At 37.7% G+C, this 21,992-nt stretch overlaps 1 protein-coding gene across 2 annotated transcripts in view; it reads right to left on the reverse strand.

Moving 5' to 3' along the window:
* Positions 1-1,629: 1,629 nt before the first annotated feature.
* Positions 1,630-21,992, reverse strand: part of LOC117715210 (solute carrier organic anion transporter family member 1A5-like) — a 44,628-nt gene continuing 24,265 nt past the window's right edge. For both annotated transcript variants that reach the window (XM_034511904.2, XM_076940768.1), the window contains 6 exons: positions 16,218-16,413; positions 14,695-14,860; positions 11,977-12,149; positions 8,220-8,284; positions 6,786-6,903; positions 1,630-3,128 (listed from right to left, as the gene is read on the reverse strand). In XM_034511904.2, the coding sequence (XP_034367795.1) occupies positions 2,909-3,128; positions 6,786-6,903; positions 8,220-8,284; positions 11,977-12,149; positions 14,695-14,860; positions 16,218-16,413 (938 nt within the window). In that variant the 3' untranslated portion in view covers positions 1,630-2,908. The remainder of the gene's footprint in view (positions 3,129-6,785; positions 6,904-8,219; positions 8,285-11,976; positions 12,150-14,694; positions 14,861-16,217; positions 16,414-21,992) is intronic.

Here is a 21,992-nt window from a genome sequence, read left to right on the forward strand (position 1 = left end):
TCTTAACCTGTGTCTTTTATTGAAGAATTGAGTCCTTTGATGTCAAGAGATATTAATTACAAGTGGTTGTTAATTTCTGTTATTTTGATGTTGTTAGTGTTAGTTTATGTAGACAAGCAAGGGAACATCACCCAGAGGTAGTGTCACAAGTGGTTGTGAGATTCCTTATGTAGATGGAGGAAACCAAACTCAGATTCTGAGCAAGGCCAGCACATGCTCATTACTACTGATCTGTCTCTCCATCTCCATGAAATGTTTCTTTTGCAATACACACTAATTCAGGAAGTCATAACAATTAGCAGATAACTCTAGAAAGCTCTACAGTTAGGTTGTCTGCTTTCTCTTTGCTATGGTTTTTGGGTTTGGATTACCTACATTGGCCAATGTCTTAAAATCTCAGTTGTCAGCAAGGAGTTATTGAATGCTGTGAAATATGCTGTGAAATAATGTGAAAATATTAAACGATGGAGCCTAGAGGGGAATTGGGGCCCAAATAATAAACCCTTGGAAGAGATACTAGATTCTTGGCCCCTTCCATCTCTCTCTTCCTAATTCCCAGGCAACATGAAGTCCGGAGCTTACATCCTATGAGTTGCTTCCACTATGTGCTCTGAGGATACATGAATAAAGTGAACAGTGGGCCAAAAATTCCCCCTAAATATCACAAAGTAGCCTTTAAATAACAATTATATTTCATTCACTTGTGATTTATTTTATTTTATTTTATTTGGTCAGTATTTTACTATAAATTGGATCTTAACTGAATGCCTCACATATATTATGCAAACCTTGTAATCCTGAGATACAACACAATTTCCACAAAGGGCCTTTGAAAAGACAAGCTTTCTCAAATACATGCTTTTAAAAATAGTTTCTTTCACCCAATAGAGGGGTAATATCCAATATATACAAAGAATTCAGGAAGTTAGACTCCAGAAAATCTATTAAAAATGGTGTACAGAGCTAAACAAAAAATTCTCAACTGAGGAATCTCAAATGGCTGAGAAGCACTTAAAGGAATATTCTACATTCTTAGTCATCAGGGAAATGTAGCCAAAGAACCCTGGGATTGCAGCTCACACCAGCCAGAATAAATAAGATCAATTGCAGATGCTGGCAAGGATGTGGAGAAAGAGAAACACTCGTCCATTGTTGGTGGGATTGCAAGCTGGTATGACCACTGTGAAAATCATTCTGGTGCTTCCTCAGAAAATTGGTCATGGTATTACCTCAGAACCCAGGTATACCACTCCTGGGCATATACCCAAAGATGTTCCAGAATATAATAAGAAAACCTGCTTCATTATATTTATAGTACCCTTATTTATAATAGCCAAAAACTGAAAGAATCCAGATGTCCATCAACAGAGAAATAGACACAGAAAATATGGTATATTTATAAAATGAAGTACTACTCAGCTATGAAAAACAGTGAATTCATAAAACTCTTAGGCAAATGGCTAGAACTAGAAAATATCATTTTGAGTCAGATAACCCAATTACAAAAGAATACACATGGTATGTACTCACTGACAAGTGAATATTAGCCAAAAAGCTCAGAATACCCAAGATAAAATTCACAGACAACATAAAGCTCAAGAAAAGGGAAGACCAATGTGTGGATCTTCAGTCCTTCTTAGAAGGAGAAACAAAATACTCAGGGGAGGAAATATGGAGACAAAGTGTGGATCAGAGACTGCACCACCTGGGGATATATCCCATATATAGGCAACAAATGTAGACACTATTGTGGTTGACAAGAAGTGCTTGCTGACAGAAGCCCAATATAGCTGTCTCCTGAGAGGCTTTGGAAGAACCTGACAAATACAGAGGTGGACTCTCGCAGCCAATATTGGACTGAGCACAGGGCCCCCAATGAAGGAGTTAGAAAAAAGGACTGAAGGAGCTGAAGGGGTTTGCAACCCTATAGGAGAAACAAAAATATCAACAACCAAAGCCCCCAGAGCACCCAGGGACTAAACTACCACCTAAATATTATACAAAGAGTGAACCATGGCTCCAGAAGCATATGGGAGAAAGGAAGGTCTTGTCTGGCATCAGTAAGAGAAAAGGCCCTAGGATCAGAGTAAACTCGATGCTGGGTAATGCCAGGTCAGGGAGGTGGAAGTAGGGGGGAGAATGGGGGAAACACCTTATAGAAGCTGGAGAAGAGGAAGGGAAAGAAAACTGGAAACGGGGATAACACTTGAAATGTAAATAAAAAATATTCAATAAAAAAAAAATAGTTTCATGACCAGCTTTGAATTGCTAGGAAAAAATAGGTCCAACACCATATGCAATGTGATTTTTAATAATCTGATTAGGTTTTTCAGTGATATAAACTTAAATAATCAAAGGGGTGACATGAGTAAAGAAAGAAGGAACTAAAAACAGGAGATGACACATGAGGAAAAAGTCGAATCTCAGAACCGTCATGACTAAAATTAATAAAAGTTAATAACACTGAGATACAGACATATGCACACATCTTGTTCATAGAAAGAATAATTATTTCTATGTGGAACAACCACAATGCGTATTTTCAGCTCTAAATATCCTCAACATCAAAACATAAATTCAACATAATTAAAGAGTGTTTAAGGAATAGATATTAAAGCTATTTGAAGAAATATAAGAAACACATTATTTCACTTGATATAATACTGAATGCGCTTTACAAATGAAGAAAGCTTTAATGTCAGTGTAGTGTCTCTATAGAAGTCTGTCCTAGGAAAATCTTAAGTCCTATACCAGCCTCCTGAAAATGTTATCAATAATTAGTTTTATCATGGGTAAAAATAATTTTTGAGGTTCTTAAACATACGTATTCTTATTGAATATCTCATGATTTGTAACTAGTCAAGTGTACATTCTGTTCATGGCCTTGCACAGGCCAGTAGAAAACTCATTACAGCTTAGTTTTCAGTTCTCCATCATTCTCCAACATAGGACTTCTATGAACATCTGCACACTCACTTTTCTTCTCTGTGAGCTTCATCTCTGCAAGTTCAGTTTCAGAAGAGTCCATGTCCCCAGGGAATTGAAATTTCCTGAGAAGTCTTAGAATGAAGAATGCAGGGAGATAGCTTGATCCTTTCAGTGCTACATCCAATCCAAGGAAAATGTGCCTATTGAAAAGAACCAATCTGTATTAAATCTTAATGTGTTTAGGGAATGTAAATTTGTATATTATTAAAGATCACTTATGCTTTGAAGAAAAATGTCAGGGGAAAATGACAGAAGATAAAATATTTACTGGGTTTATCCATACAAAACATCACTAATACCTCAGTCACAAATATGGTTTTTATTTCACCATGAACCTACAGAGCTGGTGACAGGTGATGAATGTTTAGCCAGATAATTACTCTTCATGGATATGCAGGCTGTTGTAAAGTTCTTGTTCAATTTATGACTCAAATTTATGTGTAAACTTAGGATGAGCTTTTTGCCATGTGATCATGTATTCTGAGCGATATATAACTGCGGAGAAAAAAGAGGAGGCAGAACTGAAGAAAACTTTTTTAGACATAATTGAAGAAGAACTTAGAAAAGAAGGCATTGGAAGTAAGAGCATTTTTACATCAGAGCAGGAGGAAAGAGAAAGATTAGAAGGAAAATGTGGAATGGAATATTTTAGAAATTATAAGGCAACATTAAAAATTAAGTGGGTAATATGCAGAATGCAGAAAGAGGAAAAAAGAAGCTGCAGATTGAGCAGAAGAAGCAGGCAGCCTTCTCCTTACCATGGGACAAAATAGATCTTTTCTTTTTTTATTATTATTTTTTTATTTTTTTATTAGATATTTTATTTACACTTCAGATGCCATCCCCTATCCACATTCCCCCACCCCCACCCCCCTTAGGAAACCCCTATCCCATGCCCCCTTTTCCTTTTTGCATTTATACATTTTTTTAAAATAATGTTAATCATAGGCTTTATAATTTTGGAATTGTTCAATCAGAGGTGTAACCCACTGACCAACCTAGATATAACAACTATCTTTGACTGGTGGAGATACATGAATATCTGCCTCCCTGTCTCCCCCCTCTTTCTTTCTTTCATCACCTAGCTTCTCCTCTCCTTCTTCTTCTCCTCTTCTTACTCCTTTTCTTCCTCTCAGTACTCCTCCTACCTTAGCTCCTCCTACACATCACCTCTCCTGTTAAAATGAAACTTTTCTCTCAAAATACAATTAGAGCATAATTATGCCAATTTGTACCAGTGAGGTACAGGATAGTCCTAATACCCAGTCCATCCTTTTGTTGACTAACCAGCTCCTCTGTCATCTATTCTAACTAAAACATTTAGTTCTGAACCTGGCTTTAGGATGAATGTCAGCTGACGACCATCCACTCAAATCTTTTCTCTTAAGGTCAATAGCTATATGTTTTCAACCCCATCAGAAATCCAGAATGACTGATCTTTTCTTAATGGCAAGGCAGTCTTAGTCTTACTAAAGAGAACAAAGCTTTTTTCTTTCAGATTTGCTTTTAATTCATTTAGCATTAAAATAGTAGAAGCTTCTTCTTTCTCTATGCAACAAAGATTAAAGCTCATTGTTCATCCAGAATGAGTGTGTTGTTTCTGCACTGGTACTTGGTCTTTTGTTCCATATGCATATGTAAGTATGGATGTGAGTGTGTAAGTATGTAATTATGAGATAGTCTAAAAGCTGGGCCCAACTGATTTGAATGGAGATTTAAGAATGTATATGCATGAATCTGTATGTGAACTTATATAAATTCAACCCATATTTGCTTGTGAAAAAGGTTTTTCCTTCTCTAAGTGTGACTCTCTTCTGATTTAGTAATAGAAGTTTATTACTTCAAACTTCCCCTTAGCCTGACTTGCAAGAGACATCTGGAAAAGAGGGAAAAGTCTCTAGCTATTAATCAACTGCTTAATCCCCTGAGAAGATGAAAATGCCAGAGACTGCAGCTTCTGGCCTAAGAGGAACTCAGACAGGAGTATCACCTACTGTAGCAAAGGGTCTCAAGATAGTTAAATAATTTATTATTATTATTATTATTATTATTATTATTATTACACAACCCTAAATATCTCATAAGACCATGCCTTCTCTCTTCTACCTCTGCTGACTCAAGAGGAATCAAGAAGAAAAAAGACCCACTGGGGCCAGCCCTCAGCACATACAAATAGAGAAATGAAGACATGGCTTTGTGGTCCTCCCCCTTAATCCCAGCACTTAGGAGGCAGAGGCAGAGGCAGACAGACATATCTCTGTGAGTTCAAGGCCAACTTGGACTATAAACTAAGTTCCAGGACAGCTGGGTCTGTACACAGAGAAGCCCTGTTTTGAAAAACAAAATAAAAACAAGCAAACAAAAGGAATAGAGAAAATGATCACAGCTACTTCGGTAGAGAAAAAGTATAAGTACAGTATATAACTAAAGATGCTTAAAACTTCAGATATAATAGTTTAGACATATTATTGAAGCTTTTTTCTAAGTGGATAATATATTAACAAATATCTTAGTTTATTTTCCTGCAACTATTATAAAAGATGTTGACAAAATCAAGGTAAGGAAGAAGAGTTAGTTTGCTCAAAAGAGTTAATTTGCACAATTCTGGATACAATCCACCATCCTGTGGATGTCAAGGCCACTAGAACTGTGACACACACAGATATGCAGACAAAAGTACTTCTGCCCTTTCACACTGTTACTGTGGGTATACCAGTCAGGGAATGGGATCTTAGCCACTCCTAACAATAAACACTTAAGACAAAGCAATGTAGTCTGCAGCAAACAAGATTTCTCCCTGGGTTAAAAGGCAAGACAAGGTAACAGCAGAGTCCTGGTTCAAGATAAACCTGGGAAGGCCACTGATGGTGGGGCAGCATGGAACCCCCAGTTCTTTGACTAGAGTGTTAGTGCCAACTGCCTGCACTGAGAGTGGTGAGAGCCATGTAAGTAACTGCTTTTATTCCAAGCAGCAGCATAAACTACACACAACTGGATGCACCCTGATATCATAGGGTGTGTTTCCTGGTCTCCTAGTTCTTGAGAGTAATGGTTCCAGTTATCACATCATCCCACTTGTGACACTCTCAACAGGCTTGTAGCATAATCACTTTACTGAGCCAAGTTGTGTTAATGAGGCTGCTAACATTAAGTCCAGTAGGGTATCTCTGGGTTTCCCAGAGATTTGACCAACAGTGAAATCTAGATACCAGGTCTCTTTTCAAGATACTTACTGGCTACAGCATCAGGTACATTTTGTAAAACTGTATGATATGACCCAGATTAGAGGTTCTCAATGAGTCAGGCTGCAAGCATGAGAGGGCTGTGAACTTTCCTGGAGCTATAATTCCAGAATCCATGATGCATGGATGTGCTGGGACTCTGTCATCCCCACCTCTGCCAGGGGGAGTTATAGGCAGAAGGGTAGAAAGAACTGAGGGATTCTGTTCCCTGCTGCAGAACCCTTGTGCTAGGTCTCTGAATCTTGCTGCCTTGTATAACTTTAGACTTCAACCATGCTAGTTCAGCTCAAGTTGCATCTCTTCTCTGCTATTCCAGGGCCTCTGGGCAGATAACTGCTCACTTTCTAAAATATTTTGAAGTGATTTTAGGAATTGTGTATATGCATCATGCACTTTAGAAACAATGAGGAAGTATTAAAATATATGTTATATAGCTATAGCGTTCTGAAAATGAAGCTTTATATAAGTTTATCACCCAAAACAATGCTTTATATGAAAAAGGAACATTATGTAAGAATTTTATGCTACAAAAGTAAGTCTCAAAGTTATACTTACCTGAAGCTATTTATATCATACATCCTGCATGACCCTGGCACACCACATTTCTGAGTTCCCCAATGTAAACAAGTTCTGTCTATCAAAGCACCAAAGTAAATTGGTGCAGGAATGCCAACTACAATGAAGAAAGAAAGGAAAAACAAAAACAAATTAACAACAACCACAATAAAAACAAGAACAAAAACACCATCCCACTGAAAGAACAAAAGGAAAAAGAAAGGTGTGTAATTTGTATTTGGAAATGCTTCAATTTCCCCTTTTAAAAAATCAGTATAAAAATTATGAATCAAATGCACTAAGCTTACTTTTAGGAACAATCAGTTAAAGTTTCTGAATCACACAAATGATAGCTGTGTATATTATCCTAAAAGCAGCATTTTTTGACTTCGTATATTCTCAAATATATTTTTAAATGTGATGGTTTTCTGTACACCCAACTAACAAAACCAGTTCCTCCACATTTATTCTTAAATCTACCAAAATATGAAAGGTATAATTAAGTTTAGGTAAGGTCTTTAAAGATAAGCAGAAACACTTTTCTTTTCTTTTCTTTTCTTTTCTTTTCTTTTCTTTTTTTTTTTCTTTCTTTCTTTCTTTCTTTGTTTCTTTGTTTCTCTTTTTTTTTTTTTTTGTTTTGGTTTTGGAGACAGTGTTTCTCTTTGTAGTCCTGGCTGTCCTAGAACTCATTCTATAGACCAGGCTGGCCTTGAACTCAGAAATCCTCCTGCCTCTGCCACCTGAGTCCTGGGATTAAAGGTGTGCACCACCACTGCCCAGCAACACTTTTCATCTCTTCAGTTACTTCATCATTCTCAGACTAATTACAAGTAGCCAGTTCCAAACACAAAAGTTTGTAAACTGAAGGTCAGGTGAAATGGGCAGAGAACATCCATGTTAATGATGCTATAAGGGGATGAAACTTTCTGAATGTTGACATTTGGGATATTGCTGATCCAGAGACAGATTACCTTTATCTTCTATTGATTATCCATTGCCCCATCATTGTGTCTGATCATATATCCATATGACTATTGCATGAAGCCTTTAGTGATGTCTAGCTTTAACTTCGACCTACACAAACACTAAGAACATCATCAGATAGCATCAAGCCTACAGCACAGAACTATTTGCTTTGCTATAACCATTATACCTGACATTCCCACAAATATATTCAAGAAGCACCTAGTTCCTGGATACTTTCATTCTCTAAGTATAAACATCATAAAACTGCCCTTGTATTGTAACATGATGTTGGAAAGATGTGAATTTGTGGTCCCATGTTATGTCACTTCCAGAATAAAACCTTATTCCATTTATGGTGAGAGTTCTATTTTGGGTTGACAAGATATTTGCTATCTTCTTATTCAGAGAAAAGTAATTTGTTTACTAAGCACTTAACATACATCTGATATGTTGGGTAAGTTTTCATACCAAATATTCTTATGCAAAAAGCATGTAATCCAACTCCAAGTGACTTTTCTTCAGACTTCATACACCTGAAAAAATACACACACACATATAAAGTTCATCATGCCAATCCATATCTGCACTAGCATCCTTTCAGTTACCATAGAAGTTCATGATTCTAATGGTCAAACTTTTCATCCTGAAGTAAGAATGATACATACTTACCTCTGTCAAGTCCACACAGAAGAGGAGAGTAAAGACTTCTGAAAGCTGTCCTCTGACCTCCACACATCTAAAGCATGGCTGAGCCCTTTAACAGTTAGAGATTGTCTGCTAACCTAAATGAAGAATTTTTCTGGATTCTTTGGTCACCACCATGCTGTAGCCACCATAAAAGAGCCAAACCTTTGAAACCACAAACCAAATAAATCATTCTTCCTGTAAGTTGTTTGCAAGCATTTTGTCATGCTGATTTAAAAAAGCTAGTGCATATCATGTAAATAGTTGAGATGCTGCAAATGCAGTTCAACAGATAAGCAGAGAAAGAATCCATCATGTAAGACAAGACATTAAGAAAATTACTGTGTTATTTGGAATTAGCAACTGTAGACACTTGTGTTTTCTGAGATGATTTGGATAATTACATACAAAAGGCCTACAAATAAGTCAGAACAATAGCTAAAAAATATTTTTAGAAATACAGAAATCTTTCTAATATGTGACGTATTCTCACCAAACACTCCATTGTGTAAGAAAAGTGTAATATAAGCAACTGTTGGGATTTCATTTTGAAAGTGATTGCATAAAGGAGTTAAAGAAAACACAAGAGTCTGGAGGAATAATGATAGTATTCCAATATTAGCAGTGAATTATCAAATATTTACATTGCAATCTTCAAATGCAGATGAAAGAGAAAGAAATACAAAAAAATCTTGAATAGACTTTAACCTGATTACATCAAGAAATCACACATTAGGGTTCAATTGGTAAAGTTGCTAGCCAACTGATTGACACACTGATTTCAACACCTGGAATGCACATGATGGAAACAGAACCAGCTCCTGTGAGCTGTCCTCTCATTTCAACATACATGCCATAGAATACACACACACACAAACACATCCACACACAAAATTATGTACACGGAAAATGTTCCAACATCAATGAACCTTGGATTTTTGTTTTTGTTTTGTTTTTTGTTTCTTTTTCTTTTTTTTTTTTTTTTCACCTAGTGGAACAGTCAACTTTCAAGAACTAAGATAATTGAGAAAGTGAGGAAGGATGGAAATGGGAATAGGTGTGCAGTTAATATGAGAGCATCTTGTGAGGGCATGCTTGGAGGTTCTGACAGGTGAGTTCAGCTGGCCATGTGCTTCATCTGGGACCGTTCTCCTCTATGAGGAAAAGTCCTGATTAACTGAGCATGCAGCTTGGAAACTGAGCCACCTGGAGCTTTGAGGGAGAAAGGAGACACCACTTAACTGCATCAGCTGAATCTGCATGGCAGGTGATAAGGTTACAGTTGTCACTTGCAAGAATAAGTCTTGACAACTAGCATTACTTTGTGCCTTCTATTTCTGTGACTGAATGAACTGAAACAAGGCATATACCACATCTCCAATACAACAACATTCAACTGAATATGAATGTAAACGTGTTGAGGTACACAGTGTGAAGGTGTATCTCTGTCCTTCCCCACCTGCCTAAGGCATTCTCTGATTGGCTTTAATAAAGAGCTAACTGCCAATAGCTAAGCAGGAAAGGAGAGGTGGGACCTCTGGGCTGAGATAGTGTCTCTGGGAGAAGAACCAGAGAAGTGACAATTTGTTGGTGGGATCCAGAGATGGTGCCAAATACTGGTACTAAGAATGAGGTAAAGAACTAACCATGTGCAGGGCCATGAGCTAGGATAATAAGATTAAGTTAGATGAACCAGCTGGGTAGGATCCCCAGATAAATGCCTAAGCTACAATAAAAAAATCAATGTCTGTGTGTCATTATTTAACTGCTGGCAGGTCCAGAAATTCCAGCAATATTTGGCATCCAATGTGGTAGCAAGAAATCCAAGCTTAAGACACTAGAGACAGGCATTAGGCAAAATAGTCCCAGGAGGTAGGCAGGGGAAGCAAATTTTTCCTACCAGCCACAAGCTGCTTTGTGGCAGCTTCACCCCCACTCAGACTGGAGGCTCAGCCCCTGAAGTGTGTATAGTGCTGCAGAGACTCACAGCTTAGTTGCTGCACTTTCCCACACCTGAAGCTCACCCATGCAAAGGCAGGGCTGTGAGTTGGAGGCAGGGTTGAGGAACCTGGAGGAGTGGGGACTCTCCAAGAAGACTAAAAGAATCAACTAACCTGGACCCTTGGGAGCTCCCATTGACTGAACAACCAACCAAAGGGCATACAAGGGCTAGATGTAGGCACCTCCCATATGTAGCAGATGTGCAGCTTGGTGCCCCTCCTGGTCCCCCAACAACCAGATCAGGGGCTTACCCTGACTCTGGTGCCAGCCTGTGAATCCTGGTACCCTAACTGGGCTATCTTGACTGACCTCAGTTTCAAAAGGGAAAGTGAAGTGTGGTGGTAGGAGGGGCCATGTGAGGGAGGGAACTGTGAGGAGAGGGGGGAGGCTGTAGGGGAAAGTGAATAAATAAATTAATTAATGGAGAAAGAAAAGAGCCCAGCTGTGCAGCCAGGCTGGCTACCACACACTAATGGAGCCTGTGAGCTGCTGGCTCAAGGGCCTGTGGTAGAAACTACCAAGACACACAAAGGGACCCTGCCTTGGTATAATGAATTACACATCACCTTTAGCTCAGTAATGCTTCTGAATTCCAATGATATAAGAAAAGGGGTTCAAACTCTTTTCCATTATTAGTGGGTTGGTCTGAAATTTGCTAGACTGGAAAGAACACCTGCTAGGAAAATAAACTTTGGAACTTGACTCTGCAGCTACCTCAGATTATGTGAGAGTCAATCATTGAACTCTTGTAGCTCCTGGTTAGACAATGTCTAGTATTGCATTCAGTTTTTGTTAAAGACAGATTGGGCTCTGCATGTCAAGGGACCCTAGTCCAGTTTGCACAGAGTTTCAGTCTCTGCCAGGCAATTAGCTGAGCCAGAGGAAGTGAGTGCTAGGCAACTACTCTCACATCCCAAAACAACACAAATATCCATTTATTCTTAATAATGGGAGAAAATAGGAGAAGACAGCAGAAAAATCCCAGCAAACTCTAAGTTACTATTAAACGTAAAAGAGCTTAGTAGAAATGTCTTAATAAAATTATATGAAAACATTGATATTGTAGAAACTATGATTCCAATGGCCTTAGCTGAGAAGTGAAACTTTCATAAATGACCAAAAACAAACAAACAAACAAACAAACAAACAACTAAATGGTATCAGTGAGGTGGGTCAATCTGTAAAAAACTTATGGCCCAATTTCAATCCCCACAACTCAGGAACATATATAGAATATTAAATTAAAGATGACCAAACCAGTGGCATGAAGCTATACTGCCAGCACTCCCAAGGTGAAACAAGAGGGGAAAACAGAACTGCTTGAGAACTTGTGGGCCAGGTCAGCTGAAGGACTCAGGCCGAGCAGCAGAAGAAACACTGAGACCCTGCCTAAAATAGGAGATGAAAGAAGAGAGTGGGTTCCCCAACATTGTTTTCTGACATCCTGTTTTCCTAGAGGCACACAGGAGCTCACAGCATGTAAGCACTCACACTACTAAGAAAGTAAGAGGGAAATTTAAATGAAGAAGTTATTTATTACCTCAGAAGAACCATGTATCCAGGTATGGCTGAGAGTGAGTAGAGGAAACAGAGAAATACTGTCATGATTAAAAAGTACTTCAGCTTTTTAACACACTCAGGGCCTTTTTTACACAGCCCCAGGACTGCAGATGAATTTCCTGATGACCGAATACAGTGGCAATTCTGAAACACCTGTCAAAAAAAGTGTCCTATTAAAGAAGAAACATATTAGTATGAACCTACAGTACCATCTGCACAGCCAGTTGGATCAAAATGGGAAGTGTTGGGTCAATGATATGACTCAGGGGAAGACCACTCATTTGGGCTAATGTGGGCCTGAGTTTGGCCACAAACACCACTTAATAAAAATTACTAAATAAATAAAATGTATGTTTCTTTAGTATATTAGAACTATACCATAAAACATAAAGTGATATATTTTTAATGGTACCATTTTTTTCAAATTTGTCAAATAAATTTGTAAAATTTCAATTATTCTAAATGCATACTTTATTTTACTTCTGGTATCTATTTGCTTGTTTGTTTGGCATTTCTTGTAAATGGTGTGTGTGTGTGTGTGTGTGTGTGTACATGCATATGAGTGCATTTGTGTTTCTAAGTGTGGACTGGAATGTGCCATGGATTCCATGTAGAATTCAGGAAATATGAGAGTTAGTTCTCTCTTTGTACCATGGGGGTTCTAGGATGTATTTCTAGTGTAAATGGCTGATGGACAATGTCTTTCCCTACTCAGCCAACTTTATAGTCTACACATAATAAATATTGCACATAAATAAACATGACTTTGTTTTGTTTTGACGCTAGTACTAAGTGCTAAAACAAAACGTATTTCAGAATGTTAATGAAATTGTTAGGTGCTTACTAATAATGTCATGTTTCCAAGAAAAAAGTTTACTTAAATATATATTTTTATATTTTTGTAATTGTATAAATATATACATATATAAATAAATAGATTATATTCCCTGGTCTGATTAAGAATGAAAACTTATATTTTACATATTTTTGAATAGTTATTTTTTCCAGGTCTGACTAAGAATCAAAATTTGTATTTTACTTTGATTACCAATCAATTCTCAAGATTATAATATGTTTGAGGCAAGAAAAACATGTGACAGTCTATGATGCTAAACTGTCATGATAAGGGTCTGGGAAGGAGGAACTGTCAATGATGACCTGAACCAGCATGAGAACCTGAGTTCTCATCCCAGCACATGTGGAAGCTCCGTGCAAGAGGATGTGCTTGCAACACTGGATCTAAAGGTGGGAACAGGCCACACCCTGAGGCTCAATTTCCAGGTAGCCTGAAAGATCTAGCAAATTCCAGGCTAGTAAGAACCTGTGTCAGAAGCGCAAAGTGCATGGTCCTGATAGTCAACAGCTGAGGTTGCCTTCTGTCCTCTATATGCACCGTTGCCTGCAAATATACACTCAAATGCGCACACACACACTCACACATACACACACACTACATATATACATACGTACATACATACACACACAATGATTAAATAAATAAACAAACAGATAAATAATTCAAAGAAGTCTGTGATATGAAAAGCTAAGTTTGTGTCCACCTCAACTATATGAGACCTTATCACAACAAAGAGCAGTTTTTTCCAGAGTAATAAGTTTCTTTTCACCTCAACTACATGAGAGTGTAGCCGCATATTTTCCTCAATAGTTGGGAGGAGCTAAGGTGGGAGGAATAAGGAGAGAAAGAAGAGAAGAAAGAGGAGGAACGAGAGAGGATGAGAGTGAGGAGAACAAGGCTGCGGATGTCTGCATATCTCCAGCAGTCAAAGGTTTTTGATATATCTAGATTGGGTATTGGTTACACATATGATTGTCTGGGCATCTTGGTATTGAGTATTACAAAACATATAAAGCCTTTTAATAATCTAAGCATTACCTTTGCATTATGACCAGGCTCATGTGGATGATGAGATGGTCTGGGCACACTCCATCCTTGTGGAGACAGAGATTGGCTATGCCAATCTCTCATGCTGGCATCTTGTAGATAGAAGGACCAAAGTCTCTGGACACCTGAGCAGATGGCATGAGCTGAGCAGCAAAGCTGCCACCACTCATGGCCTCAGGTCTAGAATAGGAACATGGCAGCTCCATAACTACAAGCCAGAATGGGTGCCACCATTTCAAATATCTCTCTCAACATGAGCCCCTATCACAACGAAGACGAGATTCGATCCAGAGTAGTTTAAAGTTTTAATTTTAATGTTGATTTAAATGTATGCTTCTCTTTCCATGTGTATACAAACAAGTGCAAGTGGGTGCCTGAGGCAGGCAGAAGAGAGCGTCAGATGGTCTAGAGATGGTCATGTGAGTGCTGGGAACTAAGCATGTCTTCTGAAAGAGCAGCAAGGCTCTTTACAACTGAGCTATCTCTCCCACCTGACCAGAGCATTTTAATTCAAATCATTTGGCTACTGATCTCTACTGCTTTGCAATTACAAAATAATACTCAGACTCTGTCAAGGTTACATAACATCTAGGAGTTGTAAAGTCAAGTATGTGTATACTGAAGAAATTGATTTGTTTTAAAAACTATTAATCTACTATTAATTTATTAAACCTATTAATCTATTTTAAGCAAGGACTCCTTTGTTCTTTTTAGCGGATGAAGGTTTAGGTGATACCACTGTTCATGTTAGTGCAGTACACGAAATGTCATCCCACATACTGAAAGGATGTTTACCATGTTGGTTCCAGTTCCAACAGATTCCTCACAGCCTGCAAGGCAGGCTGTCATGTATGCTAGGCCATTGTCTCCACACACGGGATCCCATGTTTTTGGTAAGCAGCTACACCCAGTGTTGCAGTCAGAAAGGACATTATTTTCCATGTATAAAGGTTTCTGAAATCTGAAATAATTTGAAATAATGTTATAAATACTAAAAGCCTAAACAAGCATTTTATTATCTTCTCCTCATCTCAGCACATACACACACACACACCTCCTGAGAGAGAGAAGAGAGAGAGAGAGAGAGAGAGAGAGAGAGAGAGAGAGAGAGACAGAAGAGAGAGAGAGACAGAAGAGAGAGTGCTAGAGATATTTGATCTTCTCTCCCAGAACAAAAGAAGAAATCATACAAATATCAACATGTCATCTCTATACTGTTTTTCACAGACAATTATCTGTTCCAGTGATCATGTAATTCAAATCAGACATACATGGTTTCTTAGAGTTTTATGTTTGAAATTATTTGTATCATAATTCTTGAGTGTTTTAAAAGAAATATTACTTTTAATATCACTGTGCCTATGTCTCTCTCTTTTTATGTCTTTCTGTCTTTGTCGCAGTCTCACTAAGGTGTGTGTGTGTGCACATGTTATAAACAGCCTGCATGTGCCTGTTAGTAATCATTTTTCACTTGGTTTGAGACAGAGTCCTGGTTTTTACTGCTGCAAAGCCTGAGTAGCAAGCCCATTAACTTTCAGTGTTTCCTGATTATGCTGGTTAACTCACAGTATTAAGAATGGAGTTACAGATACCCAACAATGTTAAGCTTTCCCTGAGTTCTGGGCATCTCTACTCAAAACTTCATGCCTGCTCAGTATGCATTTTCTTACTGAGTTATCTCCTCAGACCTTTGAAAAAACCTACCAGTATGTGCTTTGTTTAATTTTAACTGATTGATTATGTAACTAGTTCTTAAACTGAGTTTTACGTTCTCTATACTAATACAGAATATGACCAGATAACCCTAAAATACAAAATATAAGACCAGAGAATATATGAGATATAAGTATACCAGTGACATATAAAAATAGAAACATTAATTGACTTATCATGTATTAAATTTGATTATGCTCAATTTGAGCCTACTGTAAAAACCTGTGAAGGCTTCTTGGCCTTTATACTCAACTTTTAAAGCTATCTCACAGTGGGAGTATAAAATACCTAAATAATTTAAGCTCAAAGCTCCAGGTTAGTTTCCTTTATTGCAATTTAAAGCTGATTAAGATATCGCCATGATGAGAATTAGAGTATGTGGAATCACAGCCTGACTCATGGGTAGTCCCCAGTCCTCTTTTAATAAGCTTAAACATAGTGTTGGATGGCATAGGATTGATGGATCATAGGAAAGTACAACCTAGCTGTGAATCACTGCCATTAATTTATAATAAAATGATATGGTCATACATAATCCTTGAAGGAAAACAACTAGAAATTTTGAAAATGTTATGATCTTCATTAAAAAAAAAAAACCTACATACCCTTCATAAGAGATAGTTAAGCCAGCAACTGGTACATTATCACAGGTAATCAGAAAGTTACAGAAATAAAGAAGGTATTCACACAAAGATAGGCAGAATGCTAGGTATGCAGCTTTCTTGACAGTGATGTTGAATTTCTTCATAATAAAGCCACCAGTTAAATATCCAATGCATATTGCAGGAAAAATATGAAGACCTATAAATGCAAGAAAATTTGTATTTACAAAGACAGCAGAACAAATGTTAAAATTATTTCTTTAATATGAATTTTTTTGATATTTTATTTATTTACAATATAGATGTCATCCATTTTACCCATTTCCCCTCCTTAGAACACCCAGTCACATCCCCCATCCTCCAATTTGCTTTTATACCATTTTACTACATGCATATATTAAGGTCAGTTCTAGGTTCAGGGTCTAGCAACACAATGGAGGCAAATAGTCAAGAACCAAGCAATACAATAAACACAAAGAGTCAAAGTAAAATAGACGCATTAAACCCAATTACATGATCACCGCTGTGATCACTGTTTCTAAGAGCTTATCAGGATGACTAAAATATCTGAGCCTACTTCCCTGTTCTAGCCCAAGGTCATTTTCATGTCTGAAGCCTAACTTCCTTGTCCTAGCCTAAAATTTGATTCCTGTCTGAAATTACTTCTTTCTTCTAGCCTAATATTTAGGTTCCTGCCTAAGATTACTTCTTTGTTCTAATGTCAGATTCCTGCCTGAAGCTTACTTCCTTGTCCTTGGCCAATGTCATATTCCTGCCAAAAAGCTCATTTCCTTGTCCTTGGCCCATGTCAGAGTCTTGCCAAACAGCTCCAAAGGCTCTCCACCTCTCCCCATTTTTTATTTCATTAACAATACTGAGCCTGTCTTAGGTCATTCTGACAAGAATGCCTTCCATGAGTACATCATGGAATATGCATTATCAAAAGTAATGCACTAATGTCTTAGGTTGGTAAGACTCTGTGCAGAATCTTACCCATCCTTGTCTTGACAGTCTGTTAATTTAATAATGCTGTCTGGGGGTCCATTTTCAGGTTCAAGCCATGTACTAGGCTGCCAAAATATTGATGTTGTTGAAGAAAAACTTTAACATAATGGACAGGAATAAAAGTATTCCCAGCACAAAAAAAAAGGGCTACTATAATCAAGCTGTATATGCCACTTTTGAAGCTTGACCAAAATACAAATGTTGACCTCAGGTCATGAGTAATTTTATCTGCAGTATCTACTGCATCAATGCTCAGCAGAGCAGCATTCTTGACATTCATAAGCTCCCTTTGTATCATTAAAACATCCTGAATGTTGTTAGAATTATGCCAAATACACTGCATGTGTCGTTAAACTTCTTCCTAATTATACTGACTACCACTGTAAATTGTAGAACTAACATGGATCCAAAGGTATTTGGCATGACACTCAAAACGGCTCCTTACCCTTAAAATCTGAACCTCCTTCCAGTAATTTCAATAGGATAAAAAGCATCAATCCATTCTTCCAAATGCCTACCTAATCCTCTGGTATATTGAACACATTAGTAATGTTTTTTGCTAAATGATAAGCTAAAGTAGCTGTCTTAACTTCTGTGTCACAGCAATTGAAGAAGCAATGCTGCTACCAATTAATGTAATTAAAGCTCTTATACCAGCAATAATCAAGCTCACTACCCTTATGATAAAGCCTGACTCATTTTTTTCCAGTATTTGCAAGCTAATTTTAGAATACCAAAGTTCTGTGATACCAAGGTACTAAAACAGCAGCTGTTTTAAAGACCTCCATAACTGGCATGACAGATTTCAAAACACTAACACAATTAGAATGTGTACAATCAATGCAACTTACATTCAATACTCTAAAGGAAACAAAAGTATTTTTAACTTGACAATTAAAAGAGTATTAACACATGTGCTAATACCTGTTTGAAATCCAGATCCTGCCCAACTTTATCTCTTGCTAACATAACATCATAGAGCACTGCAGCTAATGTCTATACATGTCTCTGAAAGACTACAGAAATAGATATCCAAATGAAGACTCTTATTTCCAATATTGGACTGATTTCTAGACCAGTCAATGATTGAGTCTGAATAAATGGTCACATTTAATAACAATACAAGAGGCATTATAACTTCTGTTTTTGATTTTCTGTTCCAGAAGGACTAAGAACTTGAGGCAAGGAAGCTTGTCCTATCAGGGGTATAAGTAAGCAATGAACTCTCAGTTCTAAACATCTATATACCAAATGCAATGGCACGCACATTCATAAAATAAACTTTACTAAAGTTCAAAGCGTGCAAAGATTGAACCTCACATAATAATAGTGGGAGACTTCAACACCCAACTCTCATCAATGGACAGATTATGGAAACAAAAACCAAAGAGAGACACAGCAAAACTAAGAGAAGTTATAAACCAAATGTGTTTAGCAGATATTTAAAGAGCATTTCACCCAAAAATAAAAGAATATATATTTTCCTAAGCAACTCATGGTACCTTCTCCAAAATTGACCATATAATTGGTCACAAAACAGGCCTCAACAGTTGCAAGAAGATTGAAATAGTCCTATCAGATCACCACAGGCTAAGGCTCGTCTTCAATAATGATAAAATCAATTGAAAGCCAACATACACATGGAAACTGAACAATGCTCTATTCAATGATAACTTGGTCAAGGAAGAAATAAAGAAATAAATTAAAGTTTTTTTTAGAATGTACTGAAAATGAGGACACATCATACCAAAACTTGTGAGACACAATGAAAGCAGTACTAAGAGAAAAACTCATAGCTCTAAGTGTTTACAAAAAGAAACTGGTGAGAGCACATACTAGCAGCTTGACAGCCCAGTTGAAACCTCTAGAACAAAAAGAAGCAAATCAGTAAACTTCCTCAACTTAAAGGATAAGTAGGCTGAGAACAAAATTAAGGAAATGAAATGCTTCACAATAGTCACAAATAATATAAAATACCTTGTGTGAATCTAACACGAAGCAAGTGACAGATCTGTATGACAAGAACTTCAAGACCCTGAAGAAAGATACCAAGAAGATCTCAGAAGATGGAAAGATCTCCCATGCTCATGGATTGGCAGAATTAATATAGTAAAAATGGCAATCTTGCCAAGAGCAATCTACAGATTTAATGAAATCCCCATCAAAATTCTAACTAAATTCTTCACAGAGATAGAAAGAGTAATTCTCAAATTTATTTGGAATAACAAAACTCCAGGATAGTGAAAATTATTCACAACAAGTAGAGAACTTCTGAGGGAATCACCATTCCTGACCTCAAGCTCTACTACAGAGGAGTAGTGATAAAAACTGCATGGTATTGGAACAGAGACAGGTAGGAGGATCAATGGAATAGAATAGAAGACACAGAAATAAACCCATGTACCTATAGTCACTTGATCTTTGATAAAGGAGCTTAAACCATAAAGTAGAAAAAAGACAGCATTATCAACAGGTGGTGCTGGAGGTCAGCATGTAGGAAAATGCAAATTGACCCATTCTTAAATCTCCTTGGACAAAACTCAAGTCCAAGTGGATAAAGGACCTCCATATAAAACTGGACACATTGAAACTAATAGAAAGGAAAGTGGGGAAGAGCCTCAAACACATGAGCACAGGGGAAAAGTTCCTGAAATGGGACCTCATAAAATGGCAAAGCTTCTGTAAAGCAAGGGATATTCTCAATAGGATCAAAACAGTCACCCACAGATTGGAAAAATATCTTTGCCCATCCTACAACTGATAAAGGGCTAATATCTAAAATTTACAAAGAGCTTAAGAAATTAGAATCCAGAGTATCAAATAACCCGATTAAAAATGGGGTACAGAACTCAACAAAGAATTCTCAACTGAGGAATATCTAATAGCCATGAAGCACCTAAAGAAATGTTCAACATCTTTAGTCATCAGGAAAATGCAAATCAAAACAACCCTGAGATTACATCTCACATCAGTCAGAATGACTAAGATTAAAAACTCAGATGACAGCAGATGCTGGTGAGGATGTAAAGAAAGAGGAATAATCTTCCATTGTTGGTGGGATTGTGAGCTTGTACAAACACTCTGGAAATCACTCTGGTGGTTCCTCAGAAAAATGATACATAATATTACCTGTGGATCCAGCAACACCACTCCAGGGCATATACCCAAAAAGTGCTCCACCATATAAAAGGGACATATGTTTATAGCAGATTTATTTATAATAGCCAGAGGCTAGAAAGAACCCAGATGTCCCTCAATAGAGGAATAGATACAAAAAATGTGGTACATTTACACAATGGAGTGTTACTCAGCTTTTAAAAACAATGAATTCATGAAATTCTTAGGCAAATGGTTGCAACTAGAAAATATCATCCTGAATGAGGTAACCCAATCACAAAAGAACGTACATGGTATGCACTCATTGATAAGTGGATATTAGCCCCAAATTTCACAAGACCCAAGACATAACTCACAGACCACATGAAGCCCAAGGAAAAGAAAAAAGACCAAAGTGTGGGTACTTCGGTCCTTCTTAGAAGGAGTAACAAAATACTCACAGGAGCAAATATGAGACAGTGTGTGGGGCAGAAACTACAGGAAAGGCCATCCAGAGACTGCCCTGGAGATCCCTCCCAGATGCACTTACCATATGAAACACTGTTGTGGATGTCCTGAAGTGCATACTGACAGGAGCCTGACATACCTGTCTCCTGAGAGGCACTGCCCGTGCCTGACCTACACAGAGACAGAAGCTTACAGCTAACCATCAAACTGACCACAGGGTTGCCAGTGGACAAGTTAGAGGGAAGACTGAAGGAGTTGAAGGGGCTTGTGTCCCCATAGGGAGAGCAACAATACCAACCAACCAGCGCTCCCTGGGTCTAAACAGCTAGCCTGGGAACTTACATCTCTCTAGCTGTATTTGTAGAGGAGGATGGACTTGTTGGGCATCAGTGGGAGAGAAGGGCCTTGGTCACTTGAAGGCCAGATGCCTCAGCGAGGGGAAATTTGAGTTTGGGGAGGCAGGAGTGGGTGTGTGTGTGCGAGAGAGCACACCCTCATAGAAATAGGACGAGAGAGGAGGGGTTAAGTGGTTTCTGGCGGTAGGGAAGGAGAAAGGGGATAACATCTGAAATGTAGATAAATAACATACCCAATAATAATAAAAAAAAAAAGAAAAACAAAAACAAAAAAATAATGGAACTGGCTATCGCAATCGAACATTTGAGACCCTTTAACAGCAGTTTAACATTACCCATATTATGGGGATTCCTTATAATTGTCAAGGACAAGAGATTGTGGAATGGGCCCATGGAACTTTAAAACAATATCTTCATGAAATTAAAAAGGGTGAGATATACCCCCTGTACACCACAAATTTATTTAAATTGTATTTATTTTGATTTTATTTTAAAGTTTTTTTTTGTTTTTTTGTTTTTTTGGTTTTTTGGTTTTTTTGTTTTTTTGGTTTTTTTTAATTTTGGATGCCAGGGAACGTTCTGCTGAGTGTCTACGGCACTCTGCAACTAGCAATACTTATGCACAGCTGAAAGGGAAGGATGCACTTACTGGCAAAAGGCATGATCCAGATCAGGAATTAAATATGGAGAAGGGGGCATGTTTGTTTTTGTTTTTGTTTTTGTTTTTTCTGCAAGATGCTGAAGGAGCAGGTGGCTGCCAGAGTGATGGGTGAGACATGCTGATCCTAGGACAAAGAATGATGCTGACCTGTGAGCTTACTGAGTGCCCTGACAATGGTGACTAGGAAGCTGT

Source organism: Arvicanthis niloticus, chromosome 9 (genome assembly GCF_011762505.2).
Source record: "Arvicanthis niloticus isolate mArvNil1 chromosome 9, mArvNil1.pat.X, whole genome shotgun sequence".
Taxonomy (NCBI): Eukaryota; Metazoa; Chordata; class Mammalia; order Rodentia; family Muridae; genus Arvicanthis; species Arvicanthis niloticus.